The following is a 21,443-nucleotide window of genomic DNA, read 5'->3' as shown; positions in this document are numbered from 1 at the left end:
GAAGGGTAAACAAAGGAGGAGGCTGCAATGCTTGGTAAGAAATGTACGCATTATCCTGCCCATGCAATTGGAACCCCTCTGTACAGTATGTTCACAAATAAAATTAAATTAAATTAAAAAAATAGTCATGAAGAAATCTCCTGAAATAAAAAATATAATGATGATAATCTTCATCTGTCTTGAGATTACAAAAGAGTGTTCACTATGTACAAGCTTTGGAGTGGTAATGTAGCTATTAAGCATTGTGCTTTACTTACTTAAACTTTATTTAATTGATCCAGGACGTATAACATCATGATATGTTCATGTTTAACTTTTAGATTTTCAAAAACTGAAAATTTTTAATGAGTAGAACAATCAGAAAAGAAATCAAAGTCACTCAAAGGAAAACAAAATATGTAATAAGAAATAAACTTAATTATAGGCTTTTCTCTACACCTTCAATATTGTCCAAATATTAGAATACTCTCCAATATAAAATGTAGTCAGAGAATGACCCACTCTGCTGGTCATTCACCACAGGTAGTTAGATTGGAACAAATTTTTAAATGTCCAGATATAAAAAACTATTTCATAGAATAAATTGAAGTAGTCGATGCACATAAACTTGTTAGTGATCAGGAATAAACAAAAATAAAAATGACTCCTTATTCATCAATGGCAAATATTCTCACATTTGATGATATCAAAGGTTATCAAGAATACTGGGAAACAGACATAACACTACTGGAAATGGTATAGATAATTCAAATTTAAAATAATATCTATTCAAATCTAACTAAGCTGCAATTCTACTTTCAGGTAGTCAATACAAATGAGTTTTTATAAACAAATGCATATATAATGATACTGTAAGAACACTGAACAGCATGAATATCCTTTAGTAGGAAAGTAAATTCATTTTGGTCTTTTGGTATAGTAGAAAAGTCCAATATAGAAACAAGTTAAATTTACAGAATAGAAAAAGAGATTTTTTTGCCAGCTATACAACAATGTGGCCTAATAACCAGTAATAAAAGGAGATCAAGAAAGTAAACCTTCAAAGATTCAAGATCCCAACTAAGAAATGAGCTAAGGAACTAAATACATAATCCCAGAAGAAGAAATAAAAAAGACAATAGACACAAGAAGAAGCACTAAACATCTCCAGCCATAAAGGAAATACAAAACAAAACACTGAGATTCCACCTCACCCCATAAGAATGACCATCAACAAGAATACAAACAACAGAATCTGGTGCAGATATGGGGGAAAAGAAGCCCTAATATACTGTTGGTGTGAATGTAAATTAAGACAACTACTCTCAAAAGCAGTTTGGAGATTTCTCAAAAAATGAAACATAGAATTACCTTATAATTCAGCAATACAATTCTTGTGCATCTGTCCAAAAAGGCTAAAAATTAGGATGCAATAAATCCACATATATGAATGAATTTTAAAATGTATAAGATAATGGAGTATTATTCAACCCTAAAAAGGGAGGAAGTTCTGCCAGTAGGAACAATATATAGGATATTATAAATGAATATGCCAAACATAAAAGGGAAAATACTTATAATCTTGTCTACATGAATAATCTGAATCGCCAAATTCATAAAAGCCAACATTTAGACGATGGCTTCCCGGGCTATAAGGAAGAAAGGAGATATGTTAGCCAAAAAAATACCTTCAATTATGCAAAATAAGTCCTGGAGATGTACTGTAACATAATATTAATTAACAAGATTGAGTTTAACATTTCATCTTGTTAGGAGGTGAGATATTCTGTTAAATATTAACTACAAACACATACTTGTATATATATATACATATATTCATATATATGCATGTATCTGTAAATAATATATGAATATGTGTATATATATGTATTCATTTAATTACAGTTGTACTTTAGCAAACAGTTTGTACCCTGATTTTAGTGTTGGTCCAACTGTCTAGATGTAAAGCAAGAGAAATTATCACTTTTTTTAAAACAATACTCAGAAACTATCAAACATTCAAAAAGAATTTTAAGTAGAATTATTTGGTTAAACCTACCTTCACATCGAAAGACTTCACACTCCTCAATGGAAATAGTAGAATTTTCAAGTAATCCAAGTTTTTTATTTATATCCTTCTGCAGGATCACCTTTTTATCACTTAGTTGTACAGAGAAGTTTGAATAAGGGATCCCAAAAACTGGGTCAGCACTGAGCAAGGCAATCGGTTCATCTGGTCCTATTTTACATTCTGAAATTTTAGCATTTTGAAGTACAAAAACCGTGCTGAAATCTCTTTTTTTTTCCTGATAACTCTGTTCCATGTATGTTCCAAAAACAAAACACTTATTGTACATCACAGTTAAAGTTGGACCTTGGGTAGAGCATCTTTGCAATAAAGCAGAATTGGAGAATCCATGGACACTAGCCTTATAGAGAAGACTAAATTGTTTTCCTCCAAAATAATTTTGCAGAGACTTTTCTTCCAGCCAAGTCAAGCATGTTTTCACTTCCATACTTCTCAATCTAGTAGGAAATCCAAAAGACATTCCATTAAATATTTTAAAATAGTTTTTTTTCATTTTATTTTATTTTATTTTATTTTTGTGAACATACTGTACTGAGGGGTTACAATTACATGGGCAGGATAATGCGTACATTTCTTATCAAGCATTGCAGCCTCCTCCTTTGTTTACCCTTCACATCACTTCCCAGCCTCCCTCCACCCCCCCAATTCCCCCCACCAATGTTGTAAAGCTAGTTTTCGACATGACAACTTGTACTTCTCATTGTTGCAACAGGTCCACCTGTATCCTTAAACGACTTGTTTTTCCCCATCTCCTCCACAAGTTATACTGACATCAAATATAGTGAAAGCGGGGGTTATACTGTGGGGAGGGATTTTAAAATAGATCTATGTCCATCAAGCTCACAGTTACTCTAAATTTCCTGTACAAATCACATGTAATCAATAAATAGAGTGAACAGGCAGCAAGAAAATGAAACTCCAACTAGTCATCTTAAAATACATATGTGTGTGTGTGTGTGTGTGTGTTTAATTTTAGTAAAGAAAAAGAAAATAAGCCAGGCTATGAGAAAGGAGGTAGGTAATTGTAGGAAGAGTTCAAGGACATCAAAAGGCAGAAGGAGTGAATATGGCCCGGGGAAGGTATAGACATATACGGAAATAGAACAGTGAAACAAACCTGCTGAAATTGTTTAAGAAAAGAGGGAGAATGAGAGCAAGCTGAGAGAAGTGATTTTGATGTATGTATGCATAAAAATATCACAATGGATGCCTCCTTCTACAACTAATATATGGTTATAAAACATCTTTTTTTGAAAAAGAAAATTCTCGATGGCTAGTCATTTTAAAAAGCAGGTCACTTACCTGTCTGAAGAATCTGCACAAAAGCTGAAATTTAGCGTTAGTGTCTAATAACAAGGCAGGCTCGAAGTGGGGGAAATGTTCGGGAAGATGGAACTGAGCCTTGGGAAAGGAAAATGAAACTCAGTAAGCCCCGCCCATTAGGCAGGCTGCCAAGTCCTCATGCACTGCCCCAGCAATGACTAATGCGGCTCACTTCAGATAGTACAGGCAGTTTTAAGTTGTTCGACGTCCATTCTTCAGTTCTCTGTTACCCACACAGATCCTATATCCTCTATACTTGAGAGGTTTTAGTGAACTTAATTTACTTGCAGGGCCAGACATCTTGTATATATATTTTTCTAATTTGGAGAGGGAAAGGGAAATAACAAAATGCTGAAATAAGGATACAGGATGACCCATTGCAACAATGAGATGTACAAGACACTATGTTGAAAACGAACTTTACAACTTTGCCGGGGGAGGGGTGGGGAAGGGGAGAGAGGTAGGGGAAAAACAAAAGAGGAGGTAACAATGCTTAATAGGAAATGGAATCATTACCTTGCTCGTGTAACTGTAACCCCTCTGTACAGTATCTTTACTATATATATATTTTTTAAATAGCTAAGCAAACTAACAATAACAAATGCTGGCAGGGATGTGGCCCAAAGGGAGCACTAATACATTGTTGGTGAGAATGCAAACTTGTTCAACTATTCTGGAAAGCAATATGGAGGTTCCTTAAAAGACTAAACATAGAGCTTCCCTATGACCCAGCAATCCTATTCCCGGGCATTTATCCAATTGGACATAAACCAGTCCAGCACAACTATATTCGTCACAGTATTGTTTACCACCATCAAATATGGAATCAGCCCAGATATCCCTCAGTGGACAAATCAATTGAGGAAATGTTGTATATATATATATATATATATATATATATATATACATATATATATATATATACAACATATATATATACACAACATATATATATACAACATATATATACACAACATATATATACAACATATATATATACAACATATATATATATATATACTATATATATATGCAATGGAGTTCTATGTTTCCATCAGAAAGAATGATATTGCCCCATTGGTAAGGAAATGGAAAGACTTGGAAAACAATTATATTAACTGAAACTAGACCAAAGAAACCCAGACCCAAAGAAATATATGTGCATGGTTTCCCTCAGTTGTGGTAATTAGAATGTGCCTATAAATCTACAAGTAAACACAATGGATAGTAAAAGACAAAGAAATTATATTTGGCCATGAAACGTTAAACTGGACTCTCAATATTCACTTAAAGTGAGCAGCCAATTTCAATTGATAAGAGCAATCAGTCCTGCTCCTCCAAATCCTGCTCCTCTCATCCTCTTTTACAAGTCATGAATATTAAAAATGATACAAGTCAGTAGAAAAGTAGTTCTATAGAACTTGCAGATGGCATGATAAGTCAATAAGCACAAATCTGTAGGACAATTAAATGGGGGCTGGGATCTATAAAAGAACAAGGAGATAAGAAGGATGAAAGATGTTCTCCTAAGAATATCCTCCTTTTGTCTCCCTCTGTGAAGGTCTTGGGTCCTGTATAATTTCTCATGCCCAAGTATATTTTTTGTGTTTTTCCTTTCAACAATAATTATGTTCATATGATTATATAAAGTGACATTTAGCAAAATGAACTCCAAGAAATGGAAAAAAGAGATTGTGGTTATTTTGCTTCTTGTTTTTTCTTTTTTCAACTTCGATGTTTTTTTTTTGTTTTGTTCTGTTTTCTGTACTTTTTGTCTTGTGAGTAAGTTTATCTACTTGGAGGAGGGTGAGGGGGCACAGAAATGGTGGGACAAAGGGTGAACAAATGCAGCAGTGACACTCACTAGACACTGTGTTGAAAATGAATTATGTAACTTGGGGGTGGAATAATTGGGAAAAAGTGAGAGAAGGGGTGATACTGTTCAAATGGAAATTTACTCATTACCTGACATGTGACTGTAACCCCTCTACATCACTTTTACAGTAATGATTCTTTAAAAAAAAAAAAGAATAAAAGAATATGGAGATAAGGATTCAATAGTAAATCTTTGTATCACAACCTTTCAGGAAACAGAAAGGAGACCCATCAATCAACAAACTACCTTCAAGGATTCCAAATCTCACTATTTAACCTCAGGCCAACTCTGTAATGAGAAAGAGAGTGCAAAATGATTGGCATGTGCTGAAATGCTGTCTTCTCTTAGTAAATCTAGGATACATGTTTTCTTTCTCTGCCATATTTCTCATTTAATAAATTTCCTATCATCAATACTTATCCCCACTCTTAAATTCTTTTGCCAGACCCAGTAACAAGGTAGCTGCCCTAAATTTTGGTGCATTTGACAGGAAGTTAGGAATTAAGTATGTCTTTTTCTGACGTGGTCTCATCCAATGGTTACAAAAGGACTATTTAGAAGGTCTAAGAAAGTGTGACTATAAAAGTAGAGTAAGACCATAAGAATGAGTCACCTTGGAATTAAGCCATCCTAGAAGGACTAAGTGACTGATGGTATCCAATAATGAGACTTACATTCAAAGCTCCCTCTTCTATACACTAGAAAAGAATCTCTTCCTGGGGAGCTGTGAGTTTATCTACATTTATGAACAAAAAGCGTTTGAGTGGTACTCCTAAGATGAGATTTTCTCTATGAATTGTCCTAACTTTAAGAAGCTACGATGGGGATTGCAGAATCATTTTGAGCATTTATATAAGACAACTTTCTTGTTATTCCACTTTGGACATAGTTTTCAACTTAATTAATTAAAATCAGGCAGGCATGACTCCATTAGAGGAAAGAAAAATCTTTATTTTTTTCAGAGAAATAAAATGTTAACTTGTTAAGTAATGTTGGTATTTTTCTTTCATTTGATTTCAACTTTTTATAGATATTCATATTTAAATCCAGATATATGCAAAATGTTCTCCCTTCCTTGTTTTTTTTATGTCTTCTCTCCAGTGGTTCATTCTTTCCCAGTCTTTCGAGCTCTGTGGAGAAAAAGTTTAGTAAATGTTGCCCCTCTAAAAAAGTGGGCCAGAAGAAAAATGACACGTATGCTGGCTGATTAGCAGACACTCTGCTAAACTATGTGACTAGAAAGGTAAAAATCTTACTTCTGTTTCTCATAGAAAGCACAATCTATTTAGAAATGCAGCTACTGTATGATCATTTTCTAACCATTATTCACACAGATTAGTACTTTATTAATATTCTAGAAAACAAACTAAGGACATAATAGTTCATTTTTCCTCAAGAGATTGAAAAAGATCTCACAGAAGCGCAATTGTAAGTAGTACAGAAACATGGAAGATGGTTTGTAGATATCACTGCTCAGGGTTGACCTTCAGATTTGAAGAGTGACTGATCCTGGAGGAACCATCATTTAGATGCTGTCAAAGACAAAAGGTAAAACATGAGCAAAAGCAGAGTCTGAACGAGGCTGTCACTAGATTGACTATAACCAGAGTATCCCATTCAGGACTGGGCCAAGTGTTAGAATACAAGAAACCAAGGACACAAGGACACATTTCAATCCTGCACATCGATCAGGAAATAAAACAAGACAAGAAATGAAGCATGTATCTTAACACAACAGTCAAGATTAAGCAGACAAACCATAGCCATCCAACTAAAACACAGCTGAGAGTTTTCAAATGAGCCAAGTGCTTTAGAAGAGATGCAGAAAGGGGTTAGATTACCAGTTTCCTCCAGAGGCAAATCTTCTAAGAAGTCATCAGCATTCCGAAGCATCTGCCTCAGGGCAGTGAGGATCAGAACATCCTTTATTGGGTCCAGTTCCTTCTTGGAAGCAGAATTTCCAATCATCAAGATATTACGAACAGGAATGTTTAACATTTTATTGACAGTCATTACCTGTGGAAAATATATTTAAGAAGCATGTCATATTTGTAAGTTGACTAAATTTTAAGTGTATTAATGAACAAAGCTGAAAAAGGCAATGTTTTGGGGCACCACGGGAGGTATGTGACAGGCATCTAGGGCCGCCTCAGTTGGCAAGTTAACTGGGTCATGGTGTTATGATGTCATCTCATAGCAGAGCTACTGGAATCCCCAGTCTTAAAGTAAAATACTGACAGCTTTCCGGCACAGATGATGGCCACATTGACCTTAAGTGTAAGAAAAGCCCACCTAAGATCCCTTATAAGGACCATCATACTGTTTTTGATTGGAGCTTTTCTTTTTTTTTCCCCCTACCATCTCTTTCCTCCCCATTCCCCAACTCCTCCACACAAACAACTCCAACACAAAGTTGTAAAATTCGTTTTCAACATACTGTCTTGTACATCTCATTGTTACAATGGGTCATCCTGTATCCTTATTTCAGCATTTTGTTATTTCCCTTTCCCTCCCCAAATTAGAAAAATGTATATATAGGATGCAAGATAACAGAATCAAATACAGTGACAACAGGGTTGTACCATGGGGAAAGAACATACAAAGAAACAAAAAAAATCACATAGTACATTATAAGTGCATTAAAAAGCACCGCAAGAAGGAGCTTTTCTCATTATAATAGGCTCCCTCCTGCTGTTGGGCTGCATCAGCAAAGAAAGATGGGCAGACTGGGCCATTCCTGTCTTGAGTATTGGCATTCTGGTATTCCTGCCAGGATTTTAACATTTGCACATCACCTACTATGCATTCAAAGGCTACCAGGGCTACTCCTATGGTAACATCCCAGATTTTGATGACTAGCACTCATCTAAGCCCTGAGAAGAATCATAGTGTGACTGCACCCAGCATTAAGATATTGAACAGAAACCATAGCTAAGCACTGAAAAATTCTGCGCTTTGCAGGTGTTTAGAAAACAATGGCCAGATTCTGAGTCCATCACAAAAATGTTCACTAAGCTTACAATTAGCTAATTAGGACATGCTCTTTTCTTCATCTCCTGGCCCTGGCAAAGCTCAAGTTTTTCCACACAAATATGTATCATGGAAGAATAGTAAGGTTAATTGTCTGGTAAAGCAGGAGATTATTCTGTAGTGGAAAATGTTACCACTACCAGCTCTTTAGAGTTGAAATCTCATAAATACCCTTCATGATTGATTTTTTTCCTTATAACAAATGGAAAAACGTAGTGTGTCTAATTTCTTATTACTAAGTAAGTTATTTTTAAATATCTTAAGTATTATGTCTCCTACATTTTTCTCTACTTTCATGTTGAGGTGAAAAAAACATGGTAAAAATCCATCTATAATTTCTTTTTTCTTATCAATAGAAACCAGGACTTCTTTAAATTGCCAAGTAGTTTTCAAAATGTTAAGCACTTTCTCTGATAACCAATTGTTGGCCAGCTCTGAACTAATTTCCTCACAGGTTGGTCAACATAATTTGGCTCATTCTATCCTGTGGAGATCAAGAAGTTCTACATATCATAGCTTTAAGTACTGGACTTTTGGCTGCTTATTAATGAGAAATGTTGATGGGTGATTACTATTAAAAGTTTATAACCATATTGCTAACATTTGTTACTATGATATTGTTCTGCTAGAGACTGCAATTCTTCCTGGAAGATTAAATTGCTTTTCAAGTTAATTCTATTTCCTAGCTTGCAAAAAAGTGACTTTTTTCAAGAGGAAATGCCAAAATACAAATTCTAGACTTAAGTGAACTAGAAGCAAGATTTTTTTAAAGGCAATGGCTTGATAAATTCTCTTCAGAATTTAATTTTATCTCATAATTACTATTTAAAAGTGAGATATAAACTTGAATGAACAGGTAATTCTTCCAATCCTCTGTGTGTGTGTGTGTGTGTGCATGTTGCACACACATGTGCAACAGAACTAGAACTTGAATTGTCACTCGCACTTGGCTTGTTTTAGTTATCTGGTGCGCTACCACTTGAGCCATGCCTCCACTTCTGGGCTTTGTGCTGGTTAACTGGAGATAAGAGTTTAAGATATTTGTCTGCTCAGGCTGGCTTTGAACAGGCTCTCACCCTCTTGAGAAGAATCAGCTCTCAGCCTCTTGAGAAGATAGCATTATAGGCATGAGAACCCATCAGTAAGCTGTTCCAGTTCTTTATTCATCTATGAATGTGTTGCATGAACACACAGGGATGCACACAGAGTATGACTGTGCTTCTATTATTGTGAATATTAGGTATAAGCATCATTCTTTACCTGATTTTGAGACGTTGTATAACTTGTCATGTTTAAAAAGTTACTTTCAAGAACTTCATCACAATTATTTACTTTTGTAAGCAAGGCTACATGTGCTACACCTGTATCAAAGAGATAAATCAGTTATTTTATATCACAAATAAGATATATCAGTACAAATTCCACACTGAAAAAGAGAGATCAAGTGGATAATAATAACCAAATAGATAAAATAATTTAAAATTTTTCTTCTTTGTTCTAGTCTACGGGGAGTTGTATATGCTTCTCTTAAATAGGTAAGATTCTCTATCTTAAGAGTGGGAAGTTCTCAGCTATTATTTTACTGAATAGATTTTTGATACCTTTACTATTAAATTCTTCCCCTTCCTTGATCCCAATTATATGTAGATTTGATTTCTTAGCTGAGTCTGCCAATTTCTGGACTCTTCTTCAGTAGGTTCTTAATGTTTTTTCCCATACTTTTGACTTTTTGTTCTAGCTCCTCTGTTTTACCCTCGACTCCTGAAGTTCTCTTTGACAATTCACTTATTTTGTTAATTATGGATTACACTGTGGTTTGCACTGTGGAAATTGAACTTTCTATGTTTCTGAGATCAGTTCTCATAGTGTCCATTTCATCTTTTAATGTGCTGTATACCATGTCTATGTTTCTCTCCATATCTTTCTGGGTGTCTTGGATTTTCTTTGTCATTTCTTTTTTGAGCTTTTGAAGTTGTTTTTGCATTCCCCCTTTTATTAACCAATTCTGTCATCATTTTTTAATGGTTCTTTTGTCTTCCATCTCTTCTTCATTCTCACTGGAGTCCTTCGCTGGATTGTGGATGGATTTGGTTTCTTGTATTGATTGCTCATGAATCTTGTAATTTTTCATTATGATTTAGGGATTTGGGTTCAGATATTGTCAGGGCCTTGGTCCCAGTTTGGCCTATTTGTGACTAACAAGTGGCAACCCTCACTTGGCTTGGACTAGTTCACACTGGGTAGGCTAGCCCACACTGGGTCCCAGAGCCAACAAACACCTGTGCACATGCTCAGCCCAGAGCTAGTTTGAGGGAGTTCAGTCAGGTCTGTGGCAGAGAGTGGAAAGGTTAGATTCAGTTCTCTGAGATGGACCTGCACGGGCCCTTCTGTTTCCCAAAGCCCAAGTCGCTATGCTCATAGCTGATAAAGGAGACTTCAAAGGAAAATTTGCCATAAGAAGGTCACTTCACATTAATGAAGAGAAAAATTCATCTACAACTGTTAATATAAATGGGTCAAACCTTGGTGTGCCAAACTTCATCAAAAAAACACTGCTGGACCTAGAAGCTCAGATAGACCCCAAACACAACAAAAGTGTCTCAATAATAAATATTTTCTCAACAATATATAGATCATCATAACAAAATATCACCAAGGAAATCTCAGAATTAAATGACATTATAAACTAAATTGTCCTCAAGACATCTACGGGGTATTCCACTGGACACACTACACATTCTTAAAGTAGCTTATAAACCTGCTCCAAATTATATCATATTCTAAGATTTAAAACATGTTAGAAAATTGAAGCAAAACCCTGTAGCTATCAAACCATAATGTAATTGAAACATATTCCTCAACATGGAATATTACCAACAATAAAAGAAGAGTGACCAATCAATTCACACAACACCTAGGATGAACTTCACGGGATATTAAGCCAAGTTAAAAAAAATATCCAGTCTCATAAAAAGTGACATACCATATGATCTCATTTTCATAACATGCTCAAATAAATAATTATGGAGAGAAGACATCAATAATTCTCAGTAGTTAAAGATGCTCTCTGTACTCTCTTTTCAGCTTCCTATGAATTATAATCATTTCAAATTTTAAAATGTTTTTATAGCAGGACAGCAGTGGCTTATGTCTATAATCCTAGATACCCAGGATGCTGAGATCTGAAAATTATACTTCAGAACTAGCCAGGAAGACCAAAGTTTATCTTTATCTTTTCTTTTATTTAGGTATCAAAAAGCTGGAAGTAAGGAGTGGCTAAAGTGGTAGTGTGCCAGCTCTGAGCAAAAAAAGCCTAGCAAGAGCATGAGCTCTGAGTTCAAGCCTCAATATCAACATACACAAGCACACACACACACACACACAAATTATACAATGAAACTTACCACAATTCAATACTTCTTTGTGAATTTGTTTGAGCTTTGAAATCATTTGAGTGGAGAGTTTGTCAACAGAGTTGATATCTAAGACATATGCCACACAGTGAATCCTGTTCAGTGATGAAGATGTAACAGGAGAAAGATGTTTGCATGCAATTGGTTCACGTGGATTAAACTGATATAGAAACATAAGAAATATTCAGAACTCATAATTCCTGCTTAACTTTTTAAGACACAATTCATATAGCCAAAGCTATTGCTACCTGACCTCTACCCTAAAACTCTTCCTCCTGATCCCTAGCTATTCTACTCCTCCTGGTTAGTCATAACCCTTCATCACTCCATTCTACTGTTAGCATAAGGTCACTGTAACTTCCTAATAGAACAAGAACACTATTACTCTGGTAAAATTTGCACTTACCAACTATAAATCTTTCAGGGAATTATAATTTTAAAAAACTAGAATTCTAATGTCTATTAACTTCATTTAAGTATCCTCTGTAAGTCTTCTGTCTGCTTAAGTGCATTAATTAGTTGTAGAGAGTAAAAAAGAGAAAAATATAGTGAAGTAGCATTTAAACTAATGTTTTTTAACCATTTAAACTATGATTTCTTATAGTCTTGCAGAGGGAAAGTAACTGAATTGAAAGAAAAGAAATATCAACTTTCAAGTTAATGTTTCCTTATCTTAAGACAATATGCTCTTACGTTGAGGAAACTGAGTAGAAAATATACCAAAGCTTGGAAATACTCAACTTTTAAGCTACAATAGTTCTATGTTGGATTATCTTCCAGTTGTGAAAAAATACAGTTTTGGTATGCTGGTATTTTCCCTATCTCCTCTGTTCTTCTCCCTACATCTTTATGACTTATCTTCCCTCATTTTTTGAGGAACTCTTTCAGAATAAGGTGTGTGTGTGTGTGTGTGTGTGTGTGTAACTGATTGTTTTCAGTAACTATATGGCTGACACCAATGCTTTGTAATAAATGGTTTGAAAATGCATAAATGGTTAAGGTTTTCAATCAAGCAAAATCACTGTTTAGGAAGTTAGTCTGATTTTATTACACCCAATTCCTGAAGGAACTTTTGGGAGACTTACAGCACATCATCTCATCTAATATCAACTACCTTATCTGGTGGATAGTACTAAAATTATATTTAAGATAATTTTACATGTAAGGCTAAGAGAAACAGGTATCTGACTTCCTTATGTATATGTACTTATTCAGTGTCAGTGCCAACCTTTGTATCTAGCAATTAAGTAATGAGAGCTAAACATTTATGGTATAATATTACACTCTAATAGTAGTTACATATTCTGTGTTTTATCTACATCAGCAAACAAGTGCAAAAGAGGAAACCATTACTTTGCTGTGAGTTCTCAGTTATATAATATGGACACAGATATAATATCCTCTTGACCTTTTTGAGGAATAGAGTCGAATCTTACCCTTTGGCTTTATTTCTTAATGATATAGACCAGAACAAAAGTCACTCTATATTTCTTACAAATATACTTATTCACTTAAAATGGAACAGTATTTGTGGCTGTGGAACCATATTATAGCAGTTGAAATATTGATGAAAATTACTTTAAACATGTTGGAATTGAAAAAGTCTTACTTGATATCTGTCTGGCACACAGCCTTTTAGGATGTGAGGTATGTCATCTGTGCACAATCCTTCACCATCCCTCTCATCAAGGCCCATGGTATCACACACCATAAATGGCAGATATTTTCCACTTTTTCCATCTTTAACAGAATATATCCTATACTATAAAAATACGTGTAATGGGTTAATGAACTCTCATGCTATACAGAGGGGTTACAGTTACATGAGTAAGGCAATGAGTACATGATTTGTCAATCATTGCTACCCCTTCCCTTGCTGTTGTCCCACTATTCTTTCCCTCCTCCGCCTCCCACACTCCTCCTCACCCCACCCAACGCCCCCCCGAAGTGTAAAGTTTGTTTCCAATATCTTGCCCTGTGGTATTCTTAAAATTTGTTGATGATCTCAAAAATATTACCTACGGGGTTATGTCTTTATATCAAAGATATTAAAGGATAAAACTAAAATATTAAATGTCTCTTTTTGTAAACAGATAAAATTACAAGTACTATGTACAATTTATGTTTTGAAGTACACACGCATAATGGAATGACAAAAATCTAGGTCACCCACATATACATTCCTTACATAGTAAATTTTGTGCTGAAAAAGTTTCTATTCACTCTCAACATTATCCAGAAATACATACCCCATATAACATATATATATGTTTCATATAGTCATCATGCTGTACAATGAATCTCTTGATCTTGTAGACGTTTTATATAGGAAATCTTATTCTCCTATTTATCTTAACCTTATTTTATTCTATTTATCTTGTTTCTTTGACCAAATTTTCTTCATGTAGATATACAGTTTTTCTTAAGGCTATTTGTTGAAAAAAATATCTCACTATTATTTGTTCTCCACACTACATCTTTCTTGAAAATGAATTGGCTATATATGCATGAATTTATTTCTAGGATTCCTTTCTGTTCCATTAGTGTGGCTTTATGTCTATTTTTCCAGTACCATGTTGTTTTGATGCTATAGTTTTGTAACATATTTTGAAGTTAGGTTGTACAATGTACAATAATCATGCATTATGATGCATGACTGTACATAAAAACAATCTTGTCTCCCCAAAACACTTGTAATACAAAAGGAGAAAGCATTTATTGTAATAGCTTTGGACAATTATTAATGTTCTTCATAACAATGTATCAATATTCAATGACTGACAATTTCTTAAATATGCGATGAGAAATCTTTAATGTTTGCATACTCTGCCACATTAAATGCATTTGTCTCCTTATCAAAGGGACTAAGTTAGCCAGATTGGGGGCTCATGCCTGTAATGCTAGTTACTCAGGAGGCTGAGATCTGAGAATTGTGGTTCAAAGCCAGCCCATGGAAGGAAACTCTGTAAGACTCTTATCTCCAATAAACCACTCAGAAAACCCGAAGTGATGCTGTAGCTTGAGTGGTAGACTGCTCATCTTGCACTAAAGAGCTGAGGGATAGTGCCCAATCCCAGAGTTCAAGCCCCATGACTGACAAAAAAGGTGGGGGGAGTAAGTCTAACATGTTAAAATACACTCAAGAATATAGGCCCTAACCAACATCCAACAGCAAGAAACAATATTTGATTTGCAGAAGTCCAAGAAAATGCTTCTTGTTATTGAACATAGCACAAAACCTAAACTGAATCTTTTTAGTATGTTTTTATTGTAAAAATAGTGTACAGAGGGGTTACAGTTACATGAGTAAGGTAATGAGTACATTTCCTATCCAGCATTGTTACCTCCTCCTTTGTTCTAGACTGAATCTTTATTACCTTGTGTTAAATTTGTATTGACAATCAGTAGAATTTTCTCCATCAGGTAATTGTGTTAGTATAGTAATCACAGAAAAACAAAGCCTGATTTCTGACATTTTCTCTTCATTTCATTGATTATTTTTGTTTGATGAGTGATAATTTCAGAGTCAGAAGTAATCCAAAAGGAAAGTTCTAGATAAATGCTGTAGCATAACTGGTATATTTTTTAGAGCAATAGTAAAGAAAACAGAATACAGCTGTTTCCTTAAATAAGCCTTGCTTGTTTGTAAATTATGTAGATTTTATAGAAGATAGATTTACTTTGGAAGACTAATGAACCAAACAAAACTTGTGTTTTTCTCTCATGATTATTTCCTGTTGACTAGTCATGTATAGTAAAGAAGCTATTTTATTGCATATTCTCATTCTTTTGGCATAAAATATTTCCAACTTGGTAAAAACAGATGGAAAATATAATCAATAAGATTTTGATACAGTTTTCAAAATTTTGTTTTTTTCACAACAAATATCAACAAGATATTTTTCATATAACTGCTTCTTAAATACACACACATACACGCACACACACACACACACACACACACACACACATCTCTGCTTCTCTACTCCATAGAGATAATTCTGACTTTACACTTACTTTACAACTGATTCCACATTTAATTTTTGACAGATTAAGAAAAGTTTTATATTCTGAGATAGAATGGCAAAAAATGAACAAATATAATAATTGTAACCTTAGAACAAATATAATAATTGTAACCTTAGAAAATCCCCAAATAACTTACTTGCTCAGTAATGCTGTTATAACTTGAGCCTACTATGGCTTGACGAGTTGTATGACCTTGAAAAACAGACTTCACCGAGTTGAAAAAGCTGGACTTCCCAGAGCCTACTGGACCCAGTAACAGAATATGAATTTCTGAAACCGAGTCTGTATAGGTTTTGTAGGCGCGAAGCTCTGCTAGCAACTTTTCTTTGTGACTATTAAAATACACCAAACACAATAAACTTCCATTAAAAAAAAGTACAATTAATCTGGAGCCTCTTTCTCTTTCCTTTTAACAATTGTTTTAGTTACTTACTACTTTTATAGTAGCATCTTCTATAGAATACTAAGCACCTAAAAAGTTACATACTTTATGCATTAAGAGGATATATATATATATATATATATATATGACTAAAAACATTAAGCAGTAACCAAACTACTATGAAACCATTAGTCTTAGAATCTCATGAAAACCTCTACAATTATTTTCAAGAAACTATCAAAATAAAATATGTGCAATGCTGTAAACCTGTAAACTTGGAAATATAAATTTTGTCTTTAATATTAACTCAGATCCCCCAAAAGCTGTATTTTCAAGGAAAGGAGTAAAAATTATGCAGAGGGATTATAAAGACTTATCTTAAATAAGCATTATTGAATAAATCCAAAGCAAAGAATCCAGAGTTAGCAGGACACTTATCACCAAGTGGATTTTGTAGAGTTTCCTGATTGGTAATGGTTTTATTATAGTTGTTCTAAACCACCTTGAATATTTTATGTTAATAACTCAACTCAGTCTTTATCATGCAAAGCAATAAGATTTTTTTAACTATTCTTAACTATTTCATTATCAGCATGCATTATACAGTTATTCTAAGTTAAATGCATAATAGATGGGCCAGGAAGCCAACTTACTATGTGACTGTTGATAATTTCCTTATGTATTGTGGATCTTTCTTAATTCCTATGGAAATAAGCATAAAATAAGTTTTTTTATTTTGTAATTGTAGGCCTGTTTAGTTATGATAGCAGGTGTTCACAACCGTGGGGATTTGGCAATAGGGAAGAGGGAAACAAACAGATGACTGGCAGGCATGCATGCATAGTGTGGAGCAAGAGAGAATGCTACTAAGCTTGTTAGACAACTTGTTATCTATTTTATTAAGTTCATTAATGAATTGTTTATGCTAAAATGGATCACTATACTTCTTTCTTAATTGTAACGGATTAATGAAGAGATCAACTCCAAGTTCTCTTCCAGCTGTAAAATTTTATGATCTACTACAAAGTAAGTTATGGCACACATATAATAAAGTCTTTTAGGCTCTTATTTTTTCCAATTTTTAAATTATCTTCTTAAATTTCTGGCATCTACAACATGAAGACATAACTGCTATGTAGTTTAACTATAAGTAATATGGGACACTAGTGGTTGTATATCAAAAGGGCATCGTGAAACTATTATCTTGAGTTACAGCATTGGTAACTGCTGTAATGCTCATTATAAATGTTTATAGTATTAATTATTATCCAAAATAAGGCTGTGTTAAAGAGCCTCTTCTTGATAGATTACAAAATATGAGTATATTAATAATATGGTTAATGGTTGACCTATCTTCCTATTCTTTAGACAGATTGTTAGGTCATATGTGTGTAAAGTGTACAATGGAATCAGCCCATAATGCCCCTCAATGCACAAATGTCCATTTGTGCAAAAACATTATATATATATATATATATGTATATATATATAATGGAATTTTACTCCTTCATTAGAAAGAATGATATTGTACCATTCCATTTGTAAAGAATTGGAAAAAATGTGTTAAGTGAAGTAAGCCAAGCCCAGAGGAGCAAAGGATGAATGTTTTCTCTCATATTTGAAAAGCTATATTGAGCTTATAAACATAAATATGCTGCCCAGTATGCAATTATATACAAATGTATTAACTGCAGCTAGGGGTACAGGTGCAAGCCACTAGTAGGTCTTGAAAGTTTTTAACAGTGTATGATTACATGTGTTCAGGCCTACTAGCTCCTAAACATTGAATCTGCTTTAATTACCCTGAGCTTTGCAATTAAGAGAGGGTTAGCGGTGTCATGTAAAGAGAAGCAAAAACAACCCTCTCTGCAAATTAATGCTCTTAGAAGTGCTAAGGCTGATCTTCAACCAAAGTGCCCCCACCCTTCTCTCTCTCTCTCTTTCTCTCTCTCTCTCTCTCTCTCTGTCTCTGTCTCTCTCTGTCTCTCTCTGTCTCTCTCTCTGTCTCTCTCTCCCCCCCCTCCCTCATCTGCTTCTTTTTGTAAATGTTTTTATTGTTATTATAAAGGTGATATACAGAGGGGTTACAGTTACATAAGTCAGGTAAATAGTTGATTTCTTTTTTGGATATCTTAGCTTAAACATTGCTCAAAGTCTGTATTTTCTTAATAATAAACTTCATTTTTATATCACCCAGATTTCACTTGGCAGTTTATCAAAATTATCAACTGACAAAAAACAAAATATTGATTTTAATTTATTCTTGTACATATGAAATACAAAAGCTAAAGCTAACAGGTAGAGTACAAATTTTTAACATACCTTCAACTCGAAAAATTTCAAGTTCTTTGTAGTATAGTGTTTCAGATATAGGTGCAAATTTTTCCTTTAATGAATCATATAAATACATTCTAGATTTATTTGTGTCTATACAGGCTATCAGTTTATCTGAGATATAAAATTGCAGACAATTATTAATAATTTTGAGTATTATGTTTAAAAATAAAGTTTTCTCTTCAGTTACATTACTTTTTTTAGATAAAAACCAAGAAGAAGTATATGAACTTTGTGAATTTTCAGTGGATTTAGGAAAATTCTGCAGCATAAAAAAACCAAAAATATAATTAGGGATGTCCAGCACTGTCACAGTGGATCCCTGAAGACTGCATCTTTGAACCATGCCCTCTAGGCCATGTTTATTAGCACCAGACTTATAAAGAAGAGTCAAGGAAGCATTTCCGAGTAGCTTTCGTAGAATCCTTTCCGCAGCCCACGTCAATATGGTTGTCTCTGCCATTTTCCTTTATCTGGTGGAAACAATTGTTAAATTGAATGGCTGGTATAAGCACAGATTAATCTTTCTATGTCCAGTGAATTTTTAATTCTCTGACTCAACTAAAGCATGTTGAGATTATAAGGCAAAAGCATGTAGAAATGGCATAATAACAGGTAAATATGAGAATGAGATAATGTGGAGATGGTGTATATTATTACTATCTCAATATTAGTGACAAAGTAAACTGCAAAATGGATAAAGAACAACCAATAAATTAAAACAAGAGTTGATAAGTTTTATTCTTAATAAACCAGATAGTAAATACTCTAGAGGGGTCACATAGTCTCTGTCATGATTACTCAACTTCACCACTATGTCAAAAAGTAGTCACAGATAATCTGGGTTTTATATGATTTCTTCTAAAGTTCATGTGTTGGGGACTTTATTTTTAATATGTTTATATTACAGATGGAACCTCTAAGAAGTAGGTCCTAGTGAGAGCTAGTTAGGTCAACTTGAAGCAGAATCTCATAAAAGAGTATGCCATTTCTCATGGACATTGGTTAGGTCTTGTTTTGTTTGTTGTTTTTGTGCCGGCAGTAGGGTTTGAGCTCAGGGCCACAAACTATTGCTTAGATTTTTCAACTCAAGACTGGTGCTTCTACTAATGCCACATCTTCACTTTCACTGGTTAGCTCTTATAAAGTCTATTATAAAAGCCTAAATTTGTTGCCACTCAGTTTCTCTAACAACCTGTTTAGCTCTGTGATCTCTTCCTCACACATCTGCTCCCACATTGATGAAATCCTTATGACATAATCAACATGCATTAAACTCAAAGGTTGGCATATTGAATGAAAACCATTTAATATGACTAAAGGGAATTTGAATATAAGTAAATTAATAATGAATAAATAAATAGATATAAAACAAAGAAAATGAGAAACCTTCTACTTTGGAAAGAAAAAAGTATTAATGAAGTCTAAAGAAAATTAAAATAATTAGCAGCTACTATAGAGCAAATTCACTACATTTCCCAAGACTGCTAAATACAAGTTGCTGTGGTTTGAAGATGTGTTCCAAATCCATATATTGCAGACTTAATCTCCAATGTAACCGTGTTGGGAGATGGGGCCCACTGGAAGGTAGTTTATTATGAAGACTCCACCATCATGAATGTGTTAATACCATTTATGAAGAGAATAAGGACTGTGAATTCGATCTCATGCACTTGCGCATGTATATTCTTTTCTATTTCCATCTTCCACTGTGGAATGACATGCCATGAAGGCTCTTATCACAACAGGCTATCGACCTTGAATATTCCAACATCCAGAAATACTAAGAAATACATCTCTGTTCTTTACAAATTATCCAGTCTTTGATATTATGTTGAAGCAACCTAACATCAACTAAGTCATAAGGACAGCATATTAAAATCACCCTTATTTCTATATACCTAAAAAAAATTTCACATAATAATCTTGAAGTACCACTTACCCAAAACATGCAAGATAAAGAAAACTATACAGAAAAAAATAGTAAACAAAATTAGATAAACCTTAAATAAATGGAAATATATTGTATTTTATGTGGGCATAAATTCTATATTATAATCTTAATAAGATTTTGTGGGCATCCATAAGGTAATTCTAGAATTCATGTAGAAATAGTACTTTGACATCAGCCTTGTATTGGACCCAGATATATAATTCCTAATTTCCCTACCTTGGAGACTATATACAAATGCATTTTATTTTAAGTTTATATATTTGTAATAAATTAAGGCAACTAACAGAGCAAGAAAATATGAGATAAGTAACTTATGGCCCTGGTTAGATAGATGTTCCCAAATATGCTGATGACAATTATAAATGCTTCGGTAGTTTTTCATAGCACCACAAAGGAAAGAAATACAGTGTGTGTGGGGGGGGAGGAGTTGGGAAAGTGGGAAGGGAAGGGATGGTAGGGGGAAAACAAAGGAGGGGGTAACAATGTTCTATAGGAAGTATACTCATTACCTTACTCATGTAACTGTAACCCTCTGTACAGTATCTTTACAATAAAAATATATATTTAAAAAAGAAAGAAATATACATTGTGTGTCTTTGTATGTGCTGATATAGGTACTTTAATTCAGGGCCTGGGTGCTGTTCCTTGTTTTGTTTTATTTCTCTCAAGTTTAGTACTTTACCACCTGAGCCACCAGTGTTTTGATAGTTAATTGGAGATAAAGAGCCTCATGTACTTTCCTACTTAAGTTAGCTCAGATCTCCCCAGTAGTTAAAATGCTCATATCTCCCCAGTAGTTATAATTATAGACGTTAGCCACCAGTACCCAAATTGTGAAATATACATTTGCAAAGTTATTAGATGCAAGAAACTTAATACGTATTTGTATCTTAATAATACATTAGCTGTTAAAAATGTTACATTAGGGCTGGAAAGGTGGCTTAGTGGTAGAGCGCTTGCCTTGCATGCCTGAGGCCCTGGGTTCAATTCCTTAGCACCACATAAGCAAAAAATAAAAAGCCGGAAGTGGCGCT

At 34.1% G+C, this 21,443-nt stretch overlaps 2 protein-coding genes and 1 pseudogene across 4 annotated transcripts in view; 1 reads left to right on the top strand and 2 right to left on the bottom strand.

Annotated features, from left to right (window-relative positions):
* Ifi44 (interferon-induced protein 44) overlaps positions 1-3,459 on the bottom strand; it is a 28,068-nt gene extending 24,609 nt beyond the window's left edge. For all 3 annotated transcript variants that reach the window (XM_013018197.1, XM_013018198.1, XM_013018199.1), the window contains exons 1-2: positions 3,371-3,459; positions 2,039-2,505 (exon numbers count right to left, since the gene is read on the bottom strand). In XM_013018197.1, coding sequence (XP_012873651.1) covers positions 2,039-2,495 — 457 coding nt within the window. In that variant the 5' untranslated portion in view covers positions 2,496-2,505; positions 3,371-3,459. The remainder of the gene's footprint in view (positions 1-2,038; positions 2,506-3,370) is intronic.
* Positions 3,460-6,592: 3,133 nt separating this feature from the next.
* The window catches only part of Ifi44l (interferon-induced protein 44-like), a 16,604-nt gene continuing 1,753 nt past the window's right edge, over positions 6,593-21,443 (bottom strand). The window contains exons 2-9 of the mRNA XM_013018347.1: positions 18,444-18,928; positions 16,775-16,823; positions 15,876-16,071; positions 13,320-13,472; positions 11,702-11,870; positions 9,558-9,658; positions 7,109-7,283; positions 6,593-6,799 (exon numbers count right to left, since the gene is read on the bottom strand). Of these exons, the coding sequence (XP_012873801.1) occupies positions 6,789-6,799; positions 7,109-7,283; positions 9,558-9,658; positions 11,702-11,870; positions 13,320-13,472; positions 15,876-16,071; positions 16,775-16,823; positions 18,444-18,918 (1,329 nt within the window). The 5' untranslated portion in view covers positions 18,919-18,928 and the 3' untranslated portion in view covers positions 6,593-6,788. The remainder of the gene's footprint in view (positions 6,800-7,108; positions 7,284-9,557; positions 9,659-11,701; positions 11,871-13,319; positions 13,473-15,875; positions 16,072-16,774; positions 16,824-18,443; positions 18,929-21,443) is intronic.
* Positions 7,451-8,126, top strand: LOC105987038 (annotated as a pseudogene).

The sequence above is a fragment of the Dipodomys ordii genome, unplaced genomic scaffold (genome assembly GCF_000151885.1).
Source record: "Dipodomys ordii isolate 6190 unplaced genomic scaffold, Dord_2.0 Scaffold39, whole genome shotgun sequence".
NCBI lineage: Eukaryota > Metazoa > Chordata > Mammalia > Rodentia > Heteromyidae > Dipodomys > Dipodomys ordii.
This window is presented reverse-complemented; position numbering and strand designations above follow the sequence as displayed.